Consider the following 18,097-nt stretch of genomic DNA (forward strand, 5'->3'; position numbering starts at 1 on the left):
GCTCCATAATTCAGAAGTCTGACAACGACAAGAATCTGTATTGGACCTGCTCGGCATATTAAGTGATTTCTCCAGTCCCAAACCAGTTTTGCCTTTGTGAGGCAAGAGAAAAGGCTGAAATAAAGGGATGGTATTGCATATTAACAAACAGTTCGGTATGAATGAATTCCTAAATGCCAGATTATTGGATTGCACATAAATTTAATGGTGTGCGTCTGCATTTTCCTTAATTAAAACCTAACCCGGAAACCATCTGTTCCTGGGGATTAGTTCTTGAGCCCCAAAGGCCTGCCTTCTAATGCTGAGTTAATTATGAACTGCATTAGAACTTCTTTTCCTTCTGCTTTCTTTCATGTGCTTTGAGAGAGAGTTAGAAAATGATCTTATCTGTCCCAATGCATCAATAACGTTGGCTCCTTATCTAAAGTTTGAAGATTTTTTTTAAAAAAAAATCACTTTGTGATGATATAATGGGAGGAGAGAGACATTTTCTTTGAATAATATAAAATCAGAAAAGAAATTAAACAGTTGACTAGATGGGATGTGGGTTAATTTTTAGCCATTTCTCTATCTTATGAAAGTATTTGGAGCGGAAGAAACAGCTTTGGATCATTGCTATTTATTTATTTATTCGTATTATAACAGATTATAACATTGACAGAGCTCTAGGCAGTGCACATAATCCTTCTACCTTTCTCATGAATCGATGACTTGGTCTGAGAGAGCATGTCTTGTCCAATGTCACCCAGACAGTTGCTGTGCCTGAAGATGGACTAACACCTGGTCTTCGGGCTAAATCACTGTGGCTGTCACTGCCAATGTATAAACTGCAAGGTGAACCACCTGTGCTAATTAACTTTTGCATGCCCTGCAGATAGGGTACAAATGTCGTGGTAAGATGGTTATTTCCCCCCTCCCCCAAATTGCAGAGATTCAGTGTCTGAATTAAGCTTGTTTAGGCAAAAGTAAGGCTTGGCATTTAAAAATATGAGTGCTACGAGTTGAATTCCAGATGAAATTAAAGTTCACTGAAATCAATGTAGAGGACCTTTAAGTTCAATTGAGATATTATCTCTGACATGTGGGAATGCAAGAACTGTTCAGAATATTGTTGAATATTGTCCAACAATTTCTTAGCCTCCGAATGGTACTAATTTCTTAGTTTCTCTGGGTGAGTTTTGTTGCAGAATAGAGTAAGACAGAGGTTCCCAACCTGTGGTCCGCTGAACGGTCACGATGTCATCGGGGGATGGGGTCCACAAAAGCTTGAAGAAATGTTACGATTTAAATCTTGAGTTAAGTCTTGGAGGTCTGTGGCCACAAAAGATATTTAAAGGGGGTCCATGGTAAAGAAATAGTTGAGACCCACTGGAATAAAATTATTGTCGACATTGGAAGAGCTAGGCAAAATTTGGTTCCAGCAAAAACTATTATTAAACATTCCTCATTGCATTATTAAATTACAATTTCTTATGACATTTGATTTTAAGGAAGAATTATATTGAAGCAGGTGTGCTAAAAGATAATTAGAAAAATTTCCAAGATTGCAAAAGAGGTTGAATTGTTTTTGGAGTACCTAATCCCCACTAATAACCTATTTGTCTCTTGGCTTAAATTGCATGTCATCTGCAAGTAGTGATAATTGTAGACTGATTCAGTAGAGGAAAAAGTCTTTGCTTGGGCTCGCATAATACATTAAGCCATGATTTGCTTAATCACAATTTGAATAAGCCATAATTGGCTCGGTTAATATAATACAACGCCAAAAAAATAAATCTTACTGTGGCTTGGGTTTATACAAGCCCAACTTCTGTATTTTGCCCGCAATATACAGTAATTTTCAGTGCTTCATGTATTAGATTCTTTTTTACAGTGATGTGATTATGGTACTTTACGGGACTGCACTAAGCCAGCAATGAAAAGCCAGTGTTTTAATGCCTTAATTAAATTTATGGTGTGTATTCACTTTCTAACAGGAGTAAGAAAGTGTAAAATAGCTCATGATAAATATTTCGTTGAGGACCAAATGATTACTGTGTGTGTGTTCCTGAAACTTTAGATGTAAAAGAATTTCATATATATATATATATATATATATATATATGAAATATATATTTCAGCGAGGTCTCACTCGCCATCTTCAGGCTTCAGGCTTCAGCCCAAAACACCAGCCTGAAGTTGGCGAGTGAGACCTCGCTGAAACGTTGCCAAGACAATCTCAATCTTACATGGGAAAAGACCCGAATACAACAAGACCAGCATACCTACACCCGTGAAAATCTACGAAAACACACATATACATACATGCACACATACATACATACATACATACATACATACATACATACATACATATATAGCATCGCTCCTATATTGATAATTTTCAATTTTTCCAGAAAGGATATATCACAGAAATTGTCTTCTGCTTTTTGTAATATAAATTCGCCTGCAGCTATTGTTACCAGTTGTAGATTTATTTAGATAAATGCCAAAGAGTTATTTTCAGTTAAGGATTGGACAACTTTGATGAGTTTTAATTTCTAGTGCCTCCCCCGAGTATGAATGCCATGTACTTGTGGTCAAAGATGAATGCCATTATATTCAACTATATACAGATATCTTTCCACAAAGCTTGGTAGATTTTTTGCTTGGATTTCAAAACTGTAGCTAGGAATGCTACTGCCATAAGCATGTTTACAAGTCAGACTCTTTTATGGCTAAGACATCACTATAAACTACAGTTAAATTAATTGGCAGTATTATATAATCATGCAATACAATAACTAATATAGATAACTATCATTAAACCAATCAATGTCCAAATGAACTAAACTGTAGTCCGATTTAGTAAAAAACACTTGTTCAGGTATCCAGGGTTGAAACTTATCATCTGTGGCTGATGTCAAGCCTATAAAATACAGAAATATTTAATCATGCTCTGTGTTGGCAATACAACCAAATTCTGTGTTGTATATGCAGAAAGTTGTATCTTTATAGTTGTCCAATTAGTGATCATTGGTCTTAGCTATTCAATTTTAGCTACCAGCTCACTAGTTCCAACCAGCAATTTTTGGGAAGTTGTGGAAACCAAGTTTATAACATTTCTTGTGAAACAAAATAGTTTACTGCTTGCACACAGACTTGATTTAAAAATATGAATCTAAGGCTAAGTTTATTCCCTCCATGCTGCTTAGAATGTTCTCAATATAAGCTATTTGGGTTTTTTGCTCTGTAGGAAAGAGCAGGAGAACAACTTAACAAGAAAAGATTTTCTCTGTTGGATTCCACATTCCTTTTAACACCATTCCACATGCCTATTTCTTCACACACACCTCATTCTAATCATCTATTATCCAGCCTTCAACATTCTGTTTGTGGAGAAGGTTGAGGAAAAGACAGCAGCTACATAGGATTTTGGAATAAGTTGTTTATCTGGACCTTTTTCAGTTGGATTTCAGACCAGGGTACAGCATCAAGACAATATTGATCACACTTGTTGATTACCTTTAGCAGTTGATAGAGATGGAGGTTGTGCAACTTGTCCTCTTGGGTTTGTAATAACATCAATCACAGTGGCCATCTGGATTGGTTATGGAAGATGGGAGTGGGAGAAACTATATTGCATCCTCAGCCTCCATTGATGGGGAGAGATTGTGCTCCTGGCCTCTCATTTTGGGATGCCTCCAGGCTCAACATTCCACCACCACCTACCTTCCTTTTTACATAAAACCACTAGATAATGTCATTTGTCACTTCAGGATCTAGTATCAGTATGCTGATGATACCCATTGCCCTGGTCACTTATGATTGAATCAGCGCAGCATGCTATACATGGGATTACCCTTGAAGATCATCCGGAAGCTACAATTGGTTCAAAATGCAGGACACAAACAGTAATGAGTATCAGTAACTGCTGTTTGTCAGACTGAATTGGTTGCCAATCAACCTTTGGATGCAATTCAAGTTGCTGTCATCAACTATCAAGCCCTTCATGACACATGTAAGTCGAGGACTACCAGTGTTACTGTCATCTTAAGAGATTGAGGAAATGTGTCTTCTTTGCCGTGGCCTACCCTTGGAACAGGATCTCCCCTCTCCGCAAGAGATTTGGACAGCACCCTCTTAGGGGATGCAAAAGTCCTTAAGGCCTGGCCTCAGTGCCAGTCTTATGGTTCAGATATTTGTCAGACCCCATTTGTGGTTTTCTATTACTGTTTTGACTGTTTCAGTCTGCGCTGTGTTGTTTTATGATTTTAACTATTTTTACTGTTTTTGAATTTTGTAAGCCACCCAGAGTAAGCATCTGTACTAAATTTAAATAAATAAATAACCAAGAACAGCACAGGAAACAGCAGACCAGCAATAGAGATAATGATAATGACTTCAACATGCTAGAAGCATAAAAGTTCATTTGAAGCTCACTATTTTTTGTTGAGAAATGAGATTACTTCTTAATCCGTTATCTAAAAAGTATCTTCAGGCATAAAGTATCTTTTCAGAGCAGGAACCAAACTAATATGCTTAGTTCAAGACGTTTTCGAGTACAGTTGAGTCCTATAGTGATAAATGGAAGAGCTATGCAGTCATCTCAATAAGTAAGTACACCCCATTAAAAGTATTGGTGTTGTCAACATACTTTGCCATAGACATGTGACCTTCATTTCAACAATATTTTATTTATTTATTTATTTTGTATATGGTGTTATACACTATTAGCCAGGAGACTACAATGCTAATAAAGAGTAGTAGTTTGGCTGCCAATTTACTCGCTCTGTTGTGGGACACATTGAGGTGCTTTCCAAGGTGCCCCATAGGCGGGCAAGCTAGTTTTGCATCAGAAAGACAGACAGGCGGCTCTTCCTGCACTGTCATCCAAGGTCCTCTCCCTTGCAAATGGGTGTCCCAACTGGGAAGGTTCAGATCCAGCAGAAATCTGCATGGAACAACAGCTTGTCTCCCTACTGAAATGGTACCCAGTTACCTACTCGCATATGACATACTTTTGAACTACTATGTTAGCAGAAGCTGAGGCAACTGACATGACTTCTGGAAAAATGAGCATTGGATAGACAAGGCAAAGCTAGAGTTACTGGGCCCCAGAAGACTGGTTTGGCAAAATCCAAACAACATTTCACCATAACCTGACCCAACTATAATAGTCCTCCCCCTATAAAGCATGGTAGTGGAGGACTATTATAGTTTTGGGCTGGGTGGTTCACCATCCCAGAATCTAATGTGGATTCTTCATCATCCCAGAGGACACTCAGAAGTAATGGGAGACCATCTATCAAAAGAGTACACCCAAACTGAAAGTGAACCTTGCAACATGACAATAACTAAGCGTTCCAGGAAACCCACCAAGGAATAGCTGAGGTGGGGTGGGGTGGAGAAGGAAGATTCTAGAATGGCTGAATCAAAACCCAGATCTACGTTCCATCAAGATCTAAATTCCATCAAAATGCTGTGGGGCGATTTGAAGCTGGCTGTGTATACGAGAACCTTGCAGCCTAGAACTGCGTTGGCTGTCTACTTGAAGATGTTTCTGCCAACAGGGACAATGTCGACTAAAGGTGTACTTTTTCAACAGAAAGGAATGGCATATTTTAGTCAAATAATTGCAATGTCAATTTTTCAGTTTCTGGCACTGAACTGCAAGAGGGAAGGGCTCTTTCATAAAGAGCTAATAGAAGGGATTCTCCCTAAATCTTCACAGGATTTGTCTAATAGTTATGAAAAGTGTGCTTTTTAGGCTAGGCAAGTTTCCTGTCTATGGGCAAACAGAAAGACTACTCTTGAGTAATTCATTGTGTCGCACTTAACTCTCTTGCCAGACAAAAGCACACACTGAATAACTATCAGATAAATCCTGTGAAGGTTTAGGGAGGATCCCTTCAGGGTCTCTTTCTGCATACTGAGGACTCAATGTTGACTTGATTTGTCTCTTAGTTCCTTGTGAAAGAGAGCTTCCCTCTTGCAATTCAACAGCAGATTTCACAAGAGTCAGCAAAGAACAGTCTTATACAGGCGGTTCTTGAACTTACAATTGGGATCAGAATTTCTAATGCTAAGCAAGGCAGCTGTTAAATACCGTAAATTATGCCCAACTTTATGATTATTATTTTTTTGCCATCACTGACTGGGAAAGTTTCAGAATACAATCCCATGATTTCAGGGCAGTGCAACTATCATGAAATACACGATAGTTGCCAACCACCTGAATTCTAATCCTATGACCATGGGGATGCTATGACAGTCGTAAGGGTGAGAATGGGTTGTAAGTTACTTTTTCAGTGCTGTTTTAGCTGTGAATGGTCATTAAACGAATAGCTGCAAGTCAGGAATTACCTGTATGGAATTTGTTTATATGTATACTCAAATGAGTGTTTCTTTTAGCTAGGGATGCCATTTAATGCAAAGTGCACTGCATTTATATACAGGGAGGGCTACTTATCTTGGCCTGTCCTCTCCCTATAACCTCTTTTAAAAACCCCTTTTAAGTCCCTGTAAAGTTTCATTGGGCTTCAGCTGACTCTTTCACTTCAAAATCCTTTGTCTCAGAGGTGAATAACCATTGCTTCCGTGTCCACCTGATGAGTATGGCCATGTTTTTGTTACAATATTTGGCATGACTCTTCTGTCTAGACAATCTTCTTCCTGCTCCAAAAGCATATTCGTGAATCATGCAATTTTGAAGTCATCATTCTAATTCAATATATCACCTTGAACAAATATTTGGGAGGTCAACAAAATAAAGTCCAGTTGTCATTTTAATGTTCTGTGACAAACGTCTTAAGTTTTTTATGAGTCAATAATGAAAAAAAAAACAGAAAAGACCGACAAGTGAAACAGTGTTTAATATAGTTGTTAAATTAAACAGATTGCAATTTCCATGGGAAATCCTAACTGTATTCATCTTGCAAGAGCCAGAATAAAGAGTGCATACCCCTTGAAATGATCATGACACAGTCAACAATCACAGTCAGAGATACAGGCGACTGAAAATTTCATTGACAACACAATTGCGCAAGGCGGTCTGCTCAAATGTTAATGCACACTTCAAAGCAGGAGGCCAACTTAAAAAAATGATCCTATATTGTGCTATTAATTAAATTTTGAAAGTGGTAAATGATGCCAGAAAGAAAGGGTGGAAGATAATGAACAAGCTGCAGTACCATGTAAATAAAGACCTTTGGAAATCAGATTTTGTTTAAAGGTTAAAAAAACATATAGCACAAGGACAAACTTGGCAGTTTTCTACTAACCGGGCTATACTATGTTCCAGATTGCGCCTTATTGGAAGGGAAACATACACGCATAAGAGAAATCGGATACTACTAGGTTCTTGTTTAAAAGAGCTCCACATAATTATGTTAAGCAATTTAATAAATTTAAGAACACGGATAATATTTAATCTCTTGGTCAAAGATCAGAGCCCCCTATCTCATGTCATAGCCATTCAGCTTATTAATACTACTAAAAATCTGTCCTGAAAAACAGGAAAAAAATCTGTCAAAAAGCTATTAATCATTTTGGAGATACCCAGGCTTAATATAAATTCTTTCCCTACGCTGAAATATAAAAATATATGCTTTCTACACTTTAATACTTTAATAAAATGTATGGGCATTGAAAATTTGTGATGAACCCATTTATAAATGCGTATCCGTTGCTCCTTTTCTTTAAAATTGTTAGACCATCCCAGCAGCATCCGCAGTCAAGTTTGTTTGGTTAAGGAAAAAAAAAAACCCAAACCTTCCCAAGCCTTTTTTAACTAAACGCCATATTCAGTGAATTGAAAGTAGAATTTAATCCCCCACCTCTTCATGACAGCAACATTTCTAGACAATATTCCACAGCAATTCGATACACATTAATTAAACAAACCATTAAATATTTTAATTGTTGTTCTTTGAATATTGGAAATTGTTTTTATCATTTCAAAAGCTATTTCAAAATTGGGGATACACTTTAACTTTATTTGGGCTAATTCTTGATTTTCTTTGATTTTTTTTTAGCCTAAGGTTTCATAACCTTCATTTATTTTTTTATTTGTTTTTATCCTGGAGCCCCTTTTAAGCTTCTATTTGCTTCCTGCACTGTACAGAAATTAAAAACTGCCAAGTCTGCGACTCTGAAAAGAACAAAAAGAACACCCACAATTTTATAGCTTATGTACACCTCCCAAGATGCGGTTATGTGCACAGCCACCAGTTTCAATTCAATTTTGTGCACACCCAGCAAGAGGCTTCCCCCCCTGCCAGCTGAGTTAAGAGAGAAGAGAGGAAAGATCTCTCACTGACCAGCTCTCTGGCAGACTGAAGGGTCCCAACCTGGACTCCTGTTTCCCCTCTTTTCCCAGGCAGATTATGATAGAGAAGGGAATGTATGTCAGGTGCAATCAACTATGGTGCGTATATGAATGGATCAAGATTGCTCCACCCAAAAGATAAAAGCAGCTGTACCAGATGTTTAGTGCTTGCTTAAGACTGCTGCATGTGAGTCTCCCCTCTTTCTACCTTTTCACATAGCGGTTATGTGTCCCGCATTACAGCAGATACACAAGCTGATCACTGTTGCAAAATTGGGATGAAATTTTAATACATAAAATCCTCAAAATATAGAATTTTGGTATATTTGTTAGTGTCAGTGTCTCCCATATTACAAAATACAAAACCTCCCCAAATAATCCCACACATACCAGAGAAATCTCCCTGACCAACAGGAAGATTTAACAGCTAAGTCTTTCGCCTGTGAACCAAAATGCACCAACAGGAGTTAGAAGGTCTTTTCATTTAATAAATACATATGAAAATTTATTTTTTTTCCTCACTTGAAACAATTACTCTCCTTCCTTTAAACATACCTCTCTTGCTAAAATGAGGAAGCCTCACATTTGTGTAAGGGTAGGGATAGCAAGAGTACATAAGAAGGCAACTTTTTCCATTTAAAAACATTACCGATGGCATAATAAAAAAGGCCCTTTGTAAAGAGTTACAGTGACAGCAACATCTTTAATTTTAAAAGCCCACTCAAACAGCTAATATAAGAACAGTGGCACATTCAAGGAGCTGACAGCACAGACCAGAAATAGTATGGGAGTGCACAGCCTTTCCAAAATAATGCTGTTCGTTTTAGTTTTCCTTTTGTTGCAAATGAATCATACTTTCCTTCCACTAAGTAAAAACATTGTATTACTTCAAATAAATACTTAAATAGTTTTAAGTCCTGCGTAGCAGCCACAAACGAAGATCTCAAATCCACCTCTTCGTCTCCGCATTTCCACTAAGCATAAATCTTTGGTCAATTCACTTAACGTTCACCTTCGGAAAAAGGTCTGGAGCAGTGCTAGGTGACTTCTGAAGTGCGCACTAGGCAGCCCAAGCTGTGTTTCTTTTTTTATTCCCTTCGCACACAATCCTACTAAAAAGGCATCGCATGAAATACTCAACCGTGCCTTGGGATTAGATTCACTGTGAAACAGTGACATTTTTTTCCAGCGTGCTATTGTGTTTGAATCAATGGAGTCATCCTTGCCCACTGTCGCTAACTTGCTGATGGGCCTTCATTTAAGAAGTAGGTGGTCATTTCTCCTTTACCTTTGACTTTCACAACCCCTCGGCATTCTAGTTGGTAGTTGTTGACGGATAAAACCTGATACATGTCCGTAGTGACCTGCAGAGTATTTAAAAAAGAAAAATCAATGTTCGGCCCCGCCTCAAGCCCTCTCTTGTTTAAGTTAACAATGGAAGTGAATAACTGCATTTACGGAAGGCATATTAAAAATTTATCTGGGATTACTGGAGAGAAAGCTTTGCACTCCAATTGTGTTCATAGTAGCGAGGCCTTTGCATTCACTGAAGCATCAGAAGAAACTACGGAGTTTTTAACAAGGCATATAACTCTGCTGAACTCATGTTCTATTTCCATATGGAAGCAGAGGTTGAAGAACGGATGCTTGGCAAGTCTGCTAGAGCCTATTGTACTCAAGAGGTCTTACTAAGCAAACACCAAGCATAACCACCACTCAGCCTCTAAACACAGAGTGCTAGTTCTATTAAAGGGAGGGTACAAAGTACCGAGGGGAAAGGCAATTGCATCAAATATATCTTCTCCTCTTTCATTATTCCAAGTTATGTAAGTGCTGCTGCAAGTGGAGTTTGGGATGGTAAGAAAAAGGTGTGAAGAAGTCTCACCTGAATCCTATCGGGGACTCCTGTACTGTCCATTCGACTAGCTACATTCACAGTGTTGCCCCAAATATCGTACTGGGGCTTACGTGCACCTATGACCCCTGCTACTACTGGACCAATATTGAGCCCTAGAAACAAAGCAGTAAGGAATTAAGACTTTCAAAAATAAATTGATGCTTATTAATTTTCATCAGGAAATCACATGCGGAAACAACACAGTCACCAGATTCATCCCCGGGCCTCACTCATCCCTAATAAGTTTTGAAGAAACCACCTTTTAGCTTTTTATAAATAAAATAAAGAAAGGAAGCAGTTTGTTGCATACCCTTCTTTCATTTGCTTATTTAGCTGTGTAATTTAAATATTACACCAGAGTCATGGTTTTTTTAGATGGGTGGCAGTGGTGGTATTCGAATTTTTTTACTACCGGCTTGGTGGGCATGGCAGGGGGAAAATAATGTAAAATCCCCATTCCCTGCCAATCAGCTGGGACTCAGGAAGCAGAGAATAGATGGGGGGCAGGGCCAGTCAGAGGTGGTATTTATCGGTTCTCCGAACTACTCAAAATTTTGGTTACCGGTTCTCCAGAACTGGTCAGAACCTGCTGAATACCACCTCTGAAAGGCGGACATATAAATATAATAAATAAATTATTTATAGATTCACATTTTCCCACAAATATTATTATTTTTTAAATATTTTAATGAAGATTTTTTTTTTAAATGAACAAATACAAAAAAAGAGAAGGGAGTCAGAGAGAGCAGGGGAAAAGGGAGAGAGAAAAGAAATGATGCATCCTTTGCACAAGTTTGCAATTAAAAAATTATAAGCATTTGGAAACCAAAGTGACAATCTTCTCCTACTGACTTTAATGGAAACTTTAAGAATTTTCTTAAATCTTTTCTATCAAAAACAATAAGGATTGGATTCGATCATAACCCTATTAAGGTGTTTTGAAGCTACTGGATTTCATGTCAGAAGGAATACTGAATCTTTAGATTCCTGTCTTGCCCTTTAGTCTTCCAGGGTTCATACAAGTCACAGGATTCAAATGTGAAAAAGTATTTTGTAGAAATATCTGAACTGTATAGCCATTATTTTTCTTGCCTCCACTATGTGCCCCAATGAGAGTGAGAGCAAATGCCTGTTCTGGATATTACCAGTAAATTTCTCTCTCTGGTACATCAATGTGAAGGAAATAGTATCAAGGGAGAAATGGAAAAATGATGATGTTGATGGTGAGATAGATCCCTGTTTTGCATTTTTGGTCCTAGTGAAATGCAGGCCTTTAGGGTGCAGTTACAGGAAACTTTGTGTTGATACTAGTGTGTATACATGTGTGGAATTCTGGAAGCTGAAAAGATCACTGATTACTTGCCTATCATTGTGTGCTTCTTCTTAGATATATTTTTGTATCCGGAATGATTTATGCTTGTAGCTGCTGTACACCATAGGGCACAAACATTTGGCGATGCAGGAGTGTGTGCTGATTTTCCCACTGTCAGCTGGACATGTTATATAATTTACAAAAGCCATAACAGGCACTGCCAACTGAGTACCAGTAAAAAGAAACAACATCCATGATAACTCGCATTCAGTGGCTTCATGTAAAATATGGCATTTGCTTTTTTTTAACCATAGAGAATGGATTCACGGGGTGAACTTCTGGAGCCTAAAGTACAACTGCAATATTTACCTATTTTCATCTGGAAATTGTTGAACGAATGCTCGTTGATGTATTTCATTTGATCCATTAACCTCATTGCAAAGTCTGCCAGGGCCTTGATATGCGTTTTGCCCACCTTGTCATATGTGGAATCATTAAGACCCGAAGCAGCCATATATGTGCTCCCTATTGTTTTGATCTTTTCCAGCTGTCGAAATTGGTCTTCACTTATTATCTACAAACCCAAGGAAGGAAAAGGACATATATGCAAATCAGTCCATGCTCTGTAAGTGGTCTGGGCCCAGCCCTACATGCACTACATGCATTAGCCTGCAGTGGGAACAATCAAGTCTGATTCATATATGAAAAGAAAATAGATGAGATAGCAAGGGGTTCTCTGCCCAGTTGCTGGGTGGCCCTGGTGGGCATGGCCTAGTCGGTCTCCTGCATTTTTCACCCTCCCTGGGCTCCAGAGGCTTTCCTTGAGCCTCTGGGAGGGTGAAAACGGCCTCCCCAGGATCCAGAGGCCCTCTGGAGGCTGGAAACAGGCCCTATGTTGGATAGCCATTTGTCTGAAACGGTATAGGGTTTCCTGCCTAGGCAGGGGGTTGGACTAGAAGACCTCCAAGGTCCCTTCCAACTCTGCTATTGTATTGCATTGTAAGCCATAGTTTCCCATCTCTGCCTTATAATGTAATTCCTTCTTTGCTACAAAAAAGATTCAAGAAAATCCATGCTAGCCATAATGATTAAATTTCCTAGCAAGTGCACCTGCATATTTCATCTGTCTTGACAAAATTCCTACTTGCCCCACTCTAAGGCATCAGGGACCAAAAGACAAAATAGGTGACCAGACCATGCAATCACTCAACTGGGATAGGAAAACTAGTTCCATGGAGTTTTGGGGAACTATGATTGTAGAGAAGGTTCAACTAAATGTTTGCATTAACCTCTAGTAGAGCAGAAAGTTTAAAAAAAGTCACTTAACACCCACACACACCTGAACCTAGACACCCCCAAGTGTCAAAGGCAATATTGTGTGGAACAGGATATTTATATAGAGATTGGTCCTCAACATGAAAAAGACCATTGTTCTCCTTGAATTTGCTCACCTCATCAAAGTCAGCAATGATTTCATTGAGGAGCCTCAAGCACTCCACCCCTTCATTGTTGGCCTCTAACTCCACATAGAATTCTGAGAAGTTGCTGATGGAAGCAAACATGACAGCCACACATTCACAGGACTGGTAATACAGTTCATCATTTCTCCGCTCCTGTGCAAGAAAGTGGGCTGCTACGTCCTTTGGCAAGATATTATGGAGAAGCCGTCGGTTGTAGGCCTGCAGCTCCTCCATCTCCTCCTTTTCTTCAGTAGCCTGAAGAGAGAGACAAGGAGGTGGCTGCAAGTTAACTTCATTTATGTGGGAAATGGGCTGGAAATAAATATGCATGGGATCTTAATAGACCGGTGTCAACAGAATCACATTATACACTTCATTGGGTTCTAATTTTAAGCGTACATAGAAGCCCTATTACTGAAATTATTAATTCTGTCCTCAAAATTGAACTCTCAAATATTGGTGGAAGCTTCATTTTGAGTTCTGATTCAATTTGGTGATCAGATCAATAGGAGTAGAATTCTATGAAGAAGAAATCATCAACAGATGTTCGTAAATGCAGCAAAATCTCCAAAATTGTTATCCTTGAGACATAATTTAATGGAGAAAACGTAATTAGTTTTTGAAAAGGACTCCCGCTGAATTACAATACTCTTCCTTTACTCAATTTCCAATATTTATGTAACACGTTTTCCCACACAAATGTTCCGTGTGGAATATGCGTGTCAGTTTTCTTCATCTAAGCTATGGGTCCACTACTCTAAGCTGGTGCCGATCAGCCCCCTGTAGATTACATATTCCATAGCAAGGTATCTGTGATCATGAGATGAAAAAGAAATTCTGTATAAGTTTCCTCTGATCTGAGAATTCTAGTTCTGATTCATGAGCACAACAAAATAACAGCATGAGCAGCAATCATGTACTGATCATAAGAAGGTACTCTAATATAATATTAAAGACAGGCATGCAAGAATAAGCACCTGCGGACATACACACCTGAAGCTTCCAAAGGAAATCCAGCCTCGCTGTGGATTCCACCTGCTGTGCATGTAGATAGACCGCCAAGACAAAAACAGTGATGACAACAGGGGTTACAATCTTCAAAGCAACCCTGGACACATAGGAAGGACTATACAGGAAACAAAATGCACAAATCTGAAAATTATAATGTAACAGTGACTCAAGCATAAAGAACATAATGCTTCTTGTGTTGTCAAATCAAGCCTTCCAGTATTTCTCACCCCTAGAAATGCTCCCAGAGGGCTTGGAGTGCAATTTATCCATGTTCTGAATGTGTTCTTGTTGTGTGTTACTAATGCATTTGTTTGTTTGTTTATTGAATTTATTTGCCATCCATCTCACAACAAAATAACTCTGGGCGACTTTAAAATCCTAACAAATAAAATCCTAACAAATAAATATTGTTAAAAAAATTTTTTTAAAGAAATTAAGAAAACATTTAGTTAAAAGATGGAGAGGGAGGGAACAGGATTCCCCTGGGTGGGGGGAGATGGGATTGCATCTTAATTCAACAACCACCTCCAAGTGATGCTCCCCCATTGGGACCCCAAGCCATCTGGCAGATCCAGGTCTTCAGGCTCCTGTGTAAGGACAGAAGGGTAGGAGCCAATCTCACCTCACGGGGTAAGACGGTCTAAAGGGCAGGAGCCAAAGGAGAAGCTGCCCTAGAATTCCTTGACCAATAGTAACATGGGTCATCCTAGGGCCATGATGGTGAACCTGTGGCACTCAGAGACCTCTCTGCAGGCATGCAAGCTGCCATCCCATCCCAGCTCAGCTTAGCTCCAGTGCACATGTGCAGGTGCCTCCTGCCGGCCAGCTGCTTTTGGGGGTTTTGTGGCGCATACATGGGAGGGCGGGACCCATGCAGGAGACATACGTGCATGAGCGGGGTGCACGTATGGGGGGTCGTGCACGCACATGGGGGTCGTGCACATGTGTGCGGGGGCACACCCATAATGCAATGCACACATACACACACCCGGCTCTGCCCTCGGCACAAGTGTGCGCATTGCATTATGGGTGTGCACGTGTAGGCTTTCAGCACTCACTGCCGAAAAGGTTAGCCCTCACTGTCCTAGGGACTCCAAGAATTGCCTGTGGTGCCATGCTTTGCACCAGTTGAAGCTTCCAAATGTTCTTCAAAGGTAGCTCCATGTAGAATGCATTTCAATAGCCCAGATGTGAGATGACCAGGACTTGAATGACTGAGTGCAAGGACTCCTGATCCAGGAAAAGATCAGGTGTATCCTGGTTTAAAGAGTGAATGCAACCACCTGCAGTCCAAGTGCAGCATCTTGAACCAAGACCTCCCTCCTTCCTTCTGCCACAGATCTGCACCAATACAAGCTTCCACAGATTCTAGATTAATTGTTGAAAATTCAAATTACATCGTCCTTCATTAACTCACCATATTCCATTCTCAGTCTCATTGGAAAACATACTAAAAGAACAAGAAGGACATATTTTAGGCAAAACAAAGAGATATTTCGTTTCTTTTATCCATCATCAGCACCAATCTGTGGAGATTCTCAGTCATCAGGTCAAAGTTGTCTCAAAGGTGCTTTTTCAAAAGGCAACTGGACGTTTTTTTTCCCCTCGAGGAAGAAAAAGAAAATGTTTTGCTTCTCATCCAATGAATGAATCGCAACTGATGAGGCTTCTTGGATGAGAAGCGAAAGCTTTTCTTCTTCCTCAAGGAAAACCAGTTGTGTTTGCCTTTTGAAAAAGCACCTTTGAGATGACCATTAGCCCCTGTTGTTGTTGTTTTCAATTTCACATATTCTCTTCTATGACATCACTTGCATTGATAAGAGTTGGAGTTCTGAGCCAAGTTAGCCTCATATCTTCTTTCACTAAACTGCTGTATCTTAGCCTTGTCTCCCCATTGGCAGAATGGGATACACACATTGCCCTGTTGTGAAGTGGCAAAGAAATTTAAAAACCCAAAGGATGTACAAGAATTGTTCTGAGCTACTTGTTCCCTTCCACCCCCCACCCCCAAGGAAACTATCTTCTTCCTTTGCATCAAATAAATGACCATAGCCTGCTTACTTATGAGTACTACATGTAGTTCAGGCACACATGAGCTCACATCTCTCCTGTCTGGAATATAACCAATTCATTCCACAAAACTGCATTCTTTCCCAAGCCACATCCATCACAAACAAAGCCATCCGCACATTCAACCTACTAACCATCTGGTTGAGAAACAGTCATGCTATGAGATGCTGGACTGCAATCACATACAGGAGCTCTCAACTCTTGTCTATCTGCCCATTAACAAAGTAACTTACAAAAACTGACCTGAACAGAAACAAATCTGGGATTGGGGCAGGAGGGGGGGGGGGGCAAAATAGATTTTGGGTGTGAAAATTTGCCAGATCTAGCTAGAGGTTGCGGAAGAAATATGCAGAAAATAATTCCCCAGAACATCCCTATGAGAGATGCATTTAAGCAGCAGCGTAGAACGTTAGTGCCTGCTTCCTTCAAAGTCCCACCTCTCTCTCTCTCTCTCTCTCTCTCTCTCTCTCTCTCTCTCTCTCTCTCTCTCTCTCTCTCTCTCTCTCTCTCACACACACACACACACACACACACACACACACTCATCAGTGATCCATATTGAAATGTTCACAACCCACCACCAGCTTCCCAGGGGACATTGAAACATAATTGCATACAAACACAACACTTTTAAACACAAAAGAAAATAGTGACACTTATGATGAGGGTTGATAAAAAGGTTGAAAATAATTTCAGAAATGTTCCCCTACCTTGTTTTTCTAGAAAGCATCCAAAGTTCCATTCGATTCAATATGCAAATAAATTAAAGAAGCATACATTTAGTACAGAGATGTAAAGTGCATTGCTCCATAATAATATTCTTTCAGTTTTTCACTTTGGACACTATGGGGAGCCATAACCATTTGGAAAGAATTTGTTCTATGAGTATGGTTAACATAAGAGGTTTAATCTGTACCTTTTGGATTTAATTTCATTTAATTTAATTTTGGATTTACTGGGAAGGATTAGAAGGGAAATTAAAGAGTAAGACAAGACTCTGCTTAGAAATTAGGCAAATAATTCCAGTGATGTGTAAACCTAAAGATATCGATACCTAAATAGTCATAATGTATTGGCTGTGAAATATTACATTAACAAAATCCCTTTTAAGGCCAAAATATTTCACTGAATTATTTGGAAAACATGAATCTTTATATTTACTACACTATTATTTCATTGAGGGATCCTAGAAGCCTGGCACTCTGACAAATTAGCTATCAATAGACACATAGATATTAACAACATCTATAGACTATGCAAAAGAGACAATCAATCAGCTCAAAAGAGAACAAAAAGACTCCAGCACCTCTCCACCAGTAATCAGCCGCCAGATCAGCATAGATTAACTCTAAAGTTAATTTCAGACCAACAACAAAGCATCTGACACCAACAAGTTCTAACTTATGCATTGAGTACCAACAAAGGAGGAGAACTGGGGACAAAATGTTCAAAATGTGTACTAAATTTGATGAGTTCGAAGCAGTTGAGTTCCAAAGTATCATTGTAGTTTGGTGGATCAGAAATCCATATTAATTTAATAATTCCACTTCCTTCTTTTCCACATAACCATCATCCTCTATAAGGGTAATGATAGCTACTCCTCCCTCACACACACACACCTCAATGAACTTGTAACTAAGTGTGGTAAGACCTCTTTTCTCAAATCTCTGTGAGGGGAAGGAATGATTAGCCCAAAATCACCAAGGAAGCTTCTATAGTTGAGGGTAGAGTAGAATATGCCATTCCTAGTACACCTTAACTATTACACCACACTGGATCTCCATAGAAGAATTGGGCTTCCTGAATCTGGAAGCAAGTGCACCTAAGCTCTGCTTGGCTGTCCTAAAAGTTTCCCACCAGCCATAAATAGTATGCTAAGTAGTGAGTCCTAGCTATTGTGAGGATCCAGATTGTTGGGAGCAATTATGCTGACTCTGGCAAACCGCTTAGCGAGATCTGTAAAGCACAGTGAAGCGGTATATAAGTCTAAGTGCTATGCCTATTAAAGGCGCTTTCAGAACAAAAGTGAATAAGTAGCA

The 18,097-nt window shown here is 39.3% G+C and overlaps 1 protein-coding gene across 1 annotated transcript in view; it reads right to left on the bottom strand.

Moving 5' to 3' along the window:
* Positions 1–6,837: 6,837 nt before the first annotated feature.
* The window catches only part of ADCY5 (adenylate cyclase 5), a 248,953-nt gene continuing 237,693 nt past the window's right edge, over positions 6,838–18,097 (bottom strand). Inside the window, exons 16-21 of the mRNA XM_081935252.1 lie at positions 15,406–15,438; positions 13,971–14,103; positions 12,969–13,232; positions 11,887–12,091; positions 10,194–10,318; positions 6,838–9,672 (exon numbers count right to left, since the gene is read on the bottom strand). Of these exons, the coding sequence (XP_081791378.1) occupies positions 9,544–9,672; positions 10,194–10,318; positions 11,887–12,091; positions 12,969–13,232; positions 13,971–14,103; positions 15,406–15,438 (889 nt within the window). The 3' untranslated portion in view covers positions 6,838–9,543. The remainder of the gene's footprint in view (positions 9,673–10,193; positions 10,319–11,886; positions 12,092–12,968; positions 13,233–13,970; positions 14,104–15,405; positions 15,439–18,097) is intronic.

The sequence above is a fragment of the Natrix helvetica genome, assembly GCF_964273705.1.
Source record: "Natrix helvetica genome assembly, chromosome: 1".
Classification (NCBI taxonomy): Eukaryota; Metazoa; Chordata; class Lepidosauria; order Squamata; family Natricidae; genus Natrix; species Natrix helvetica.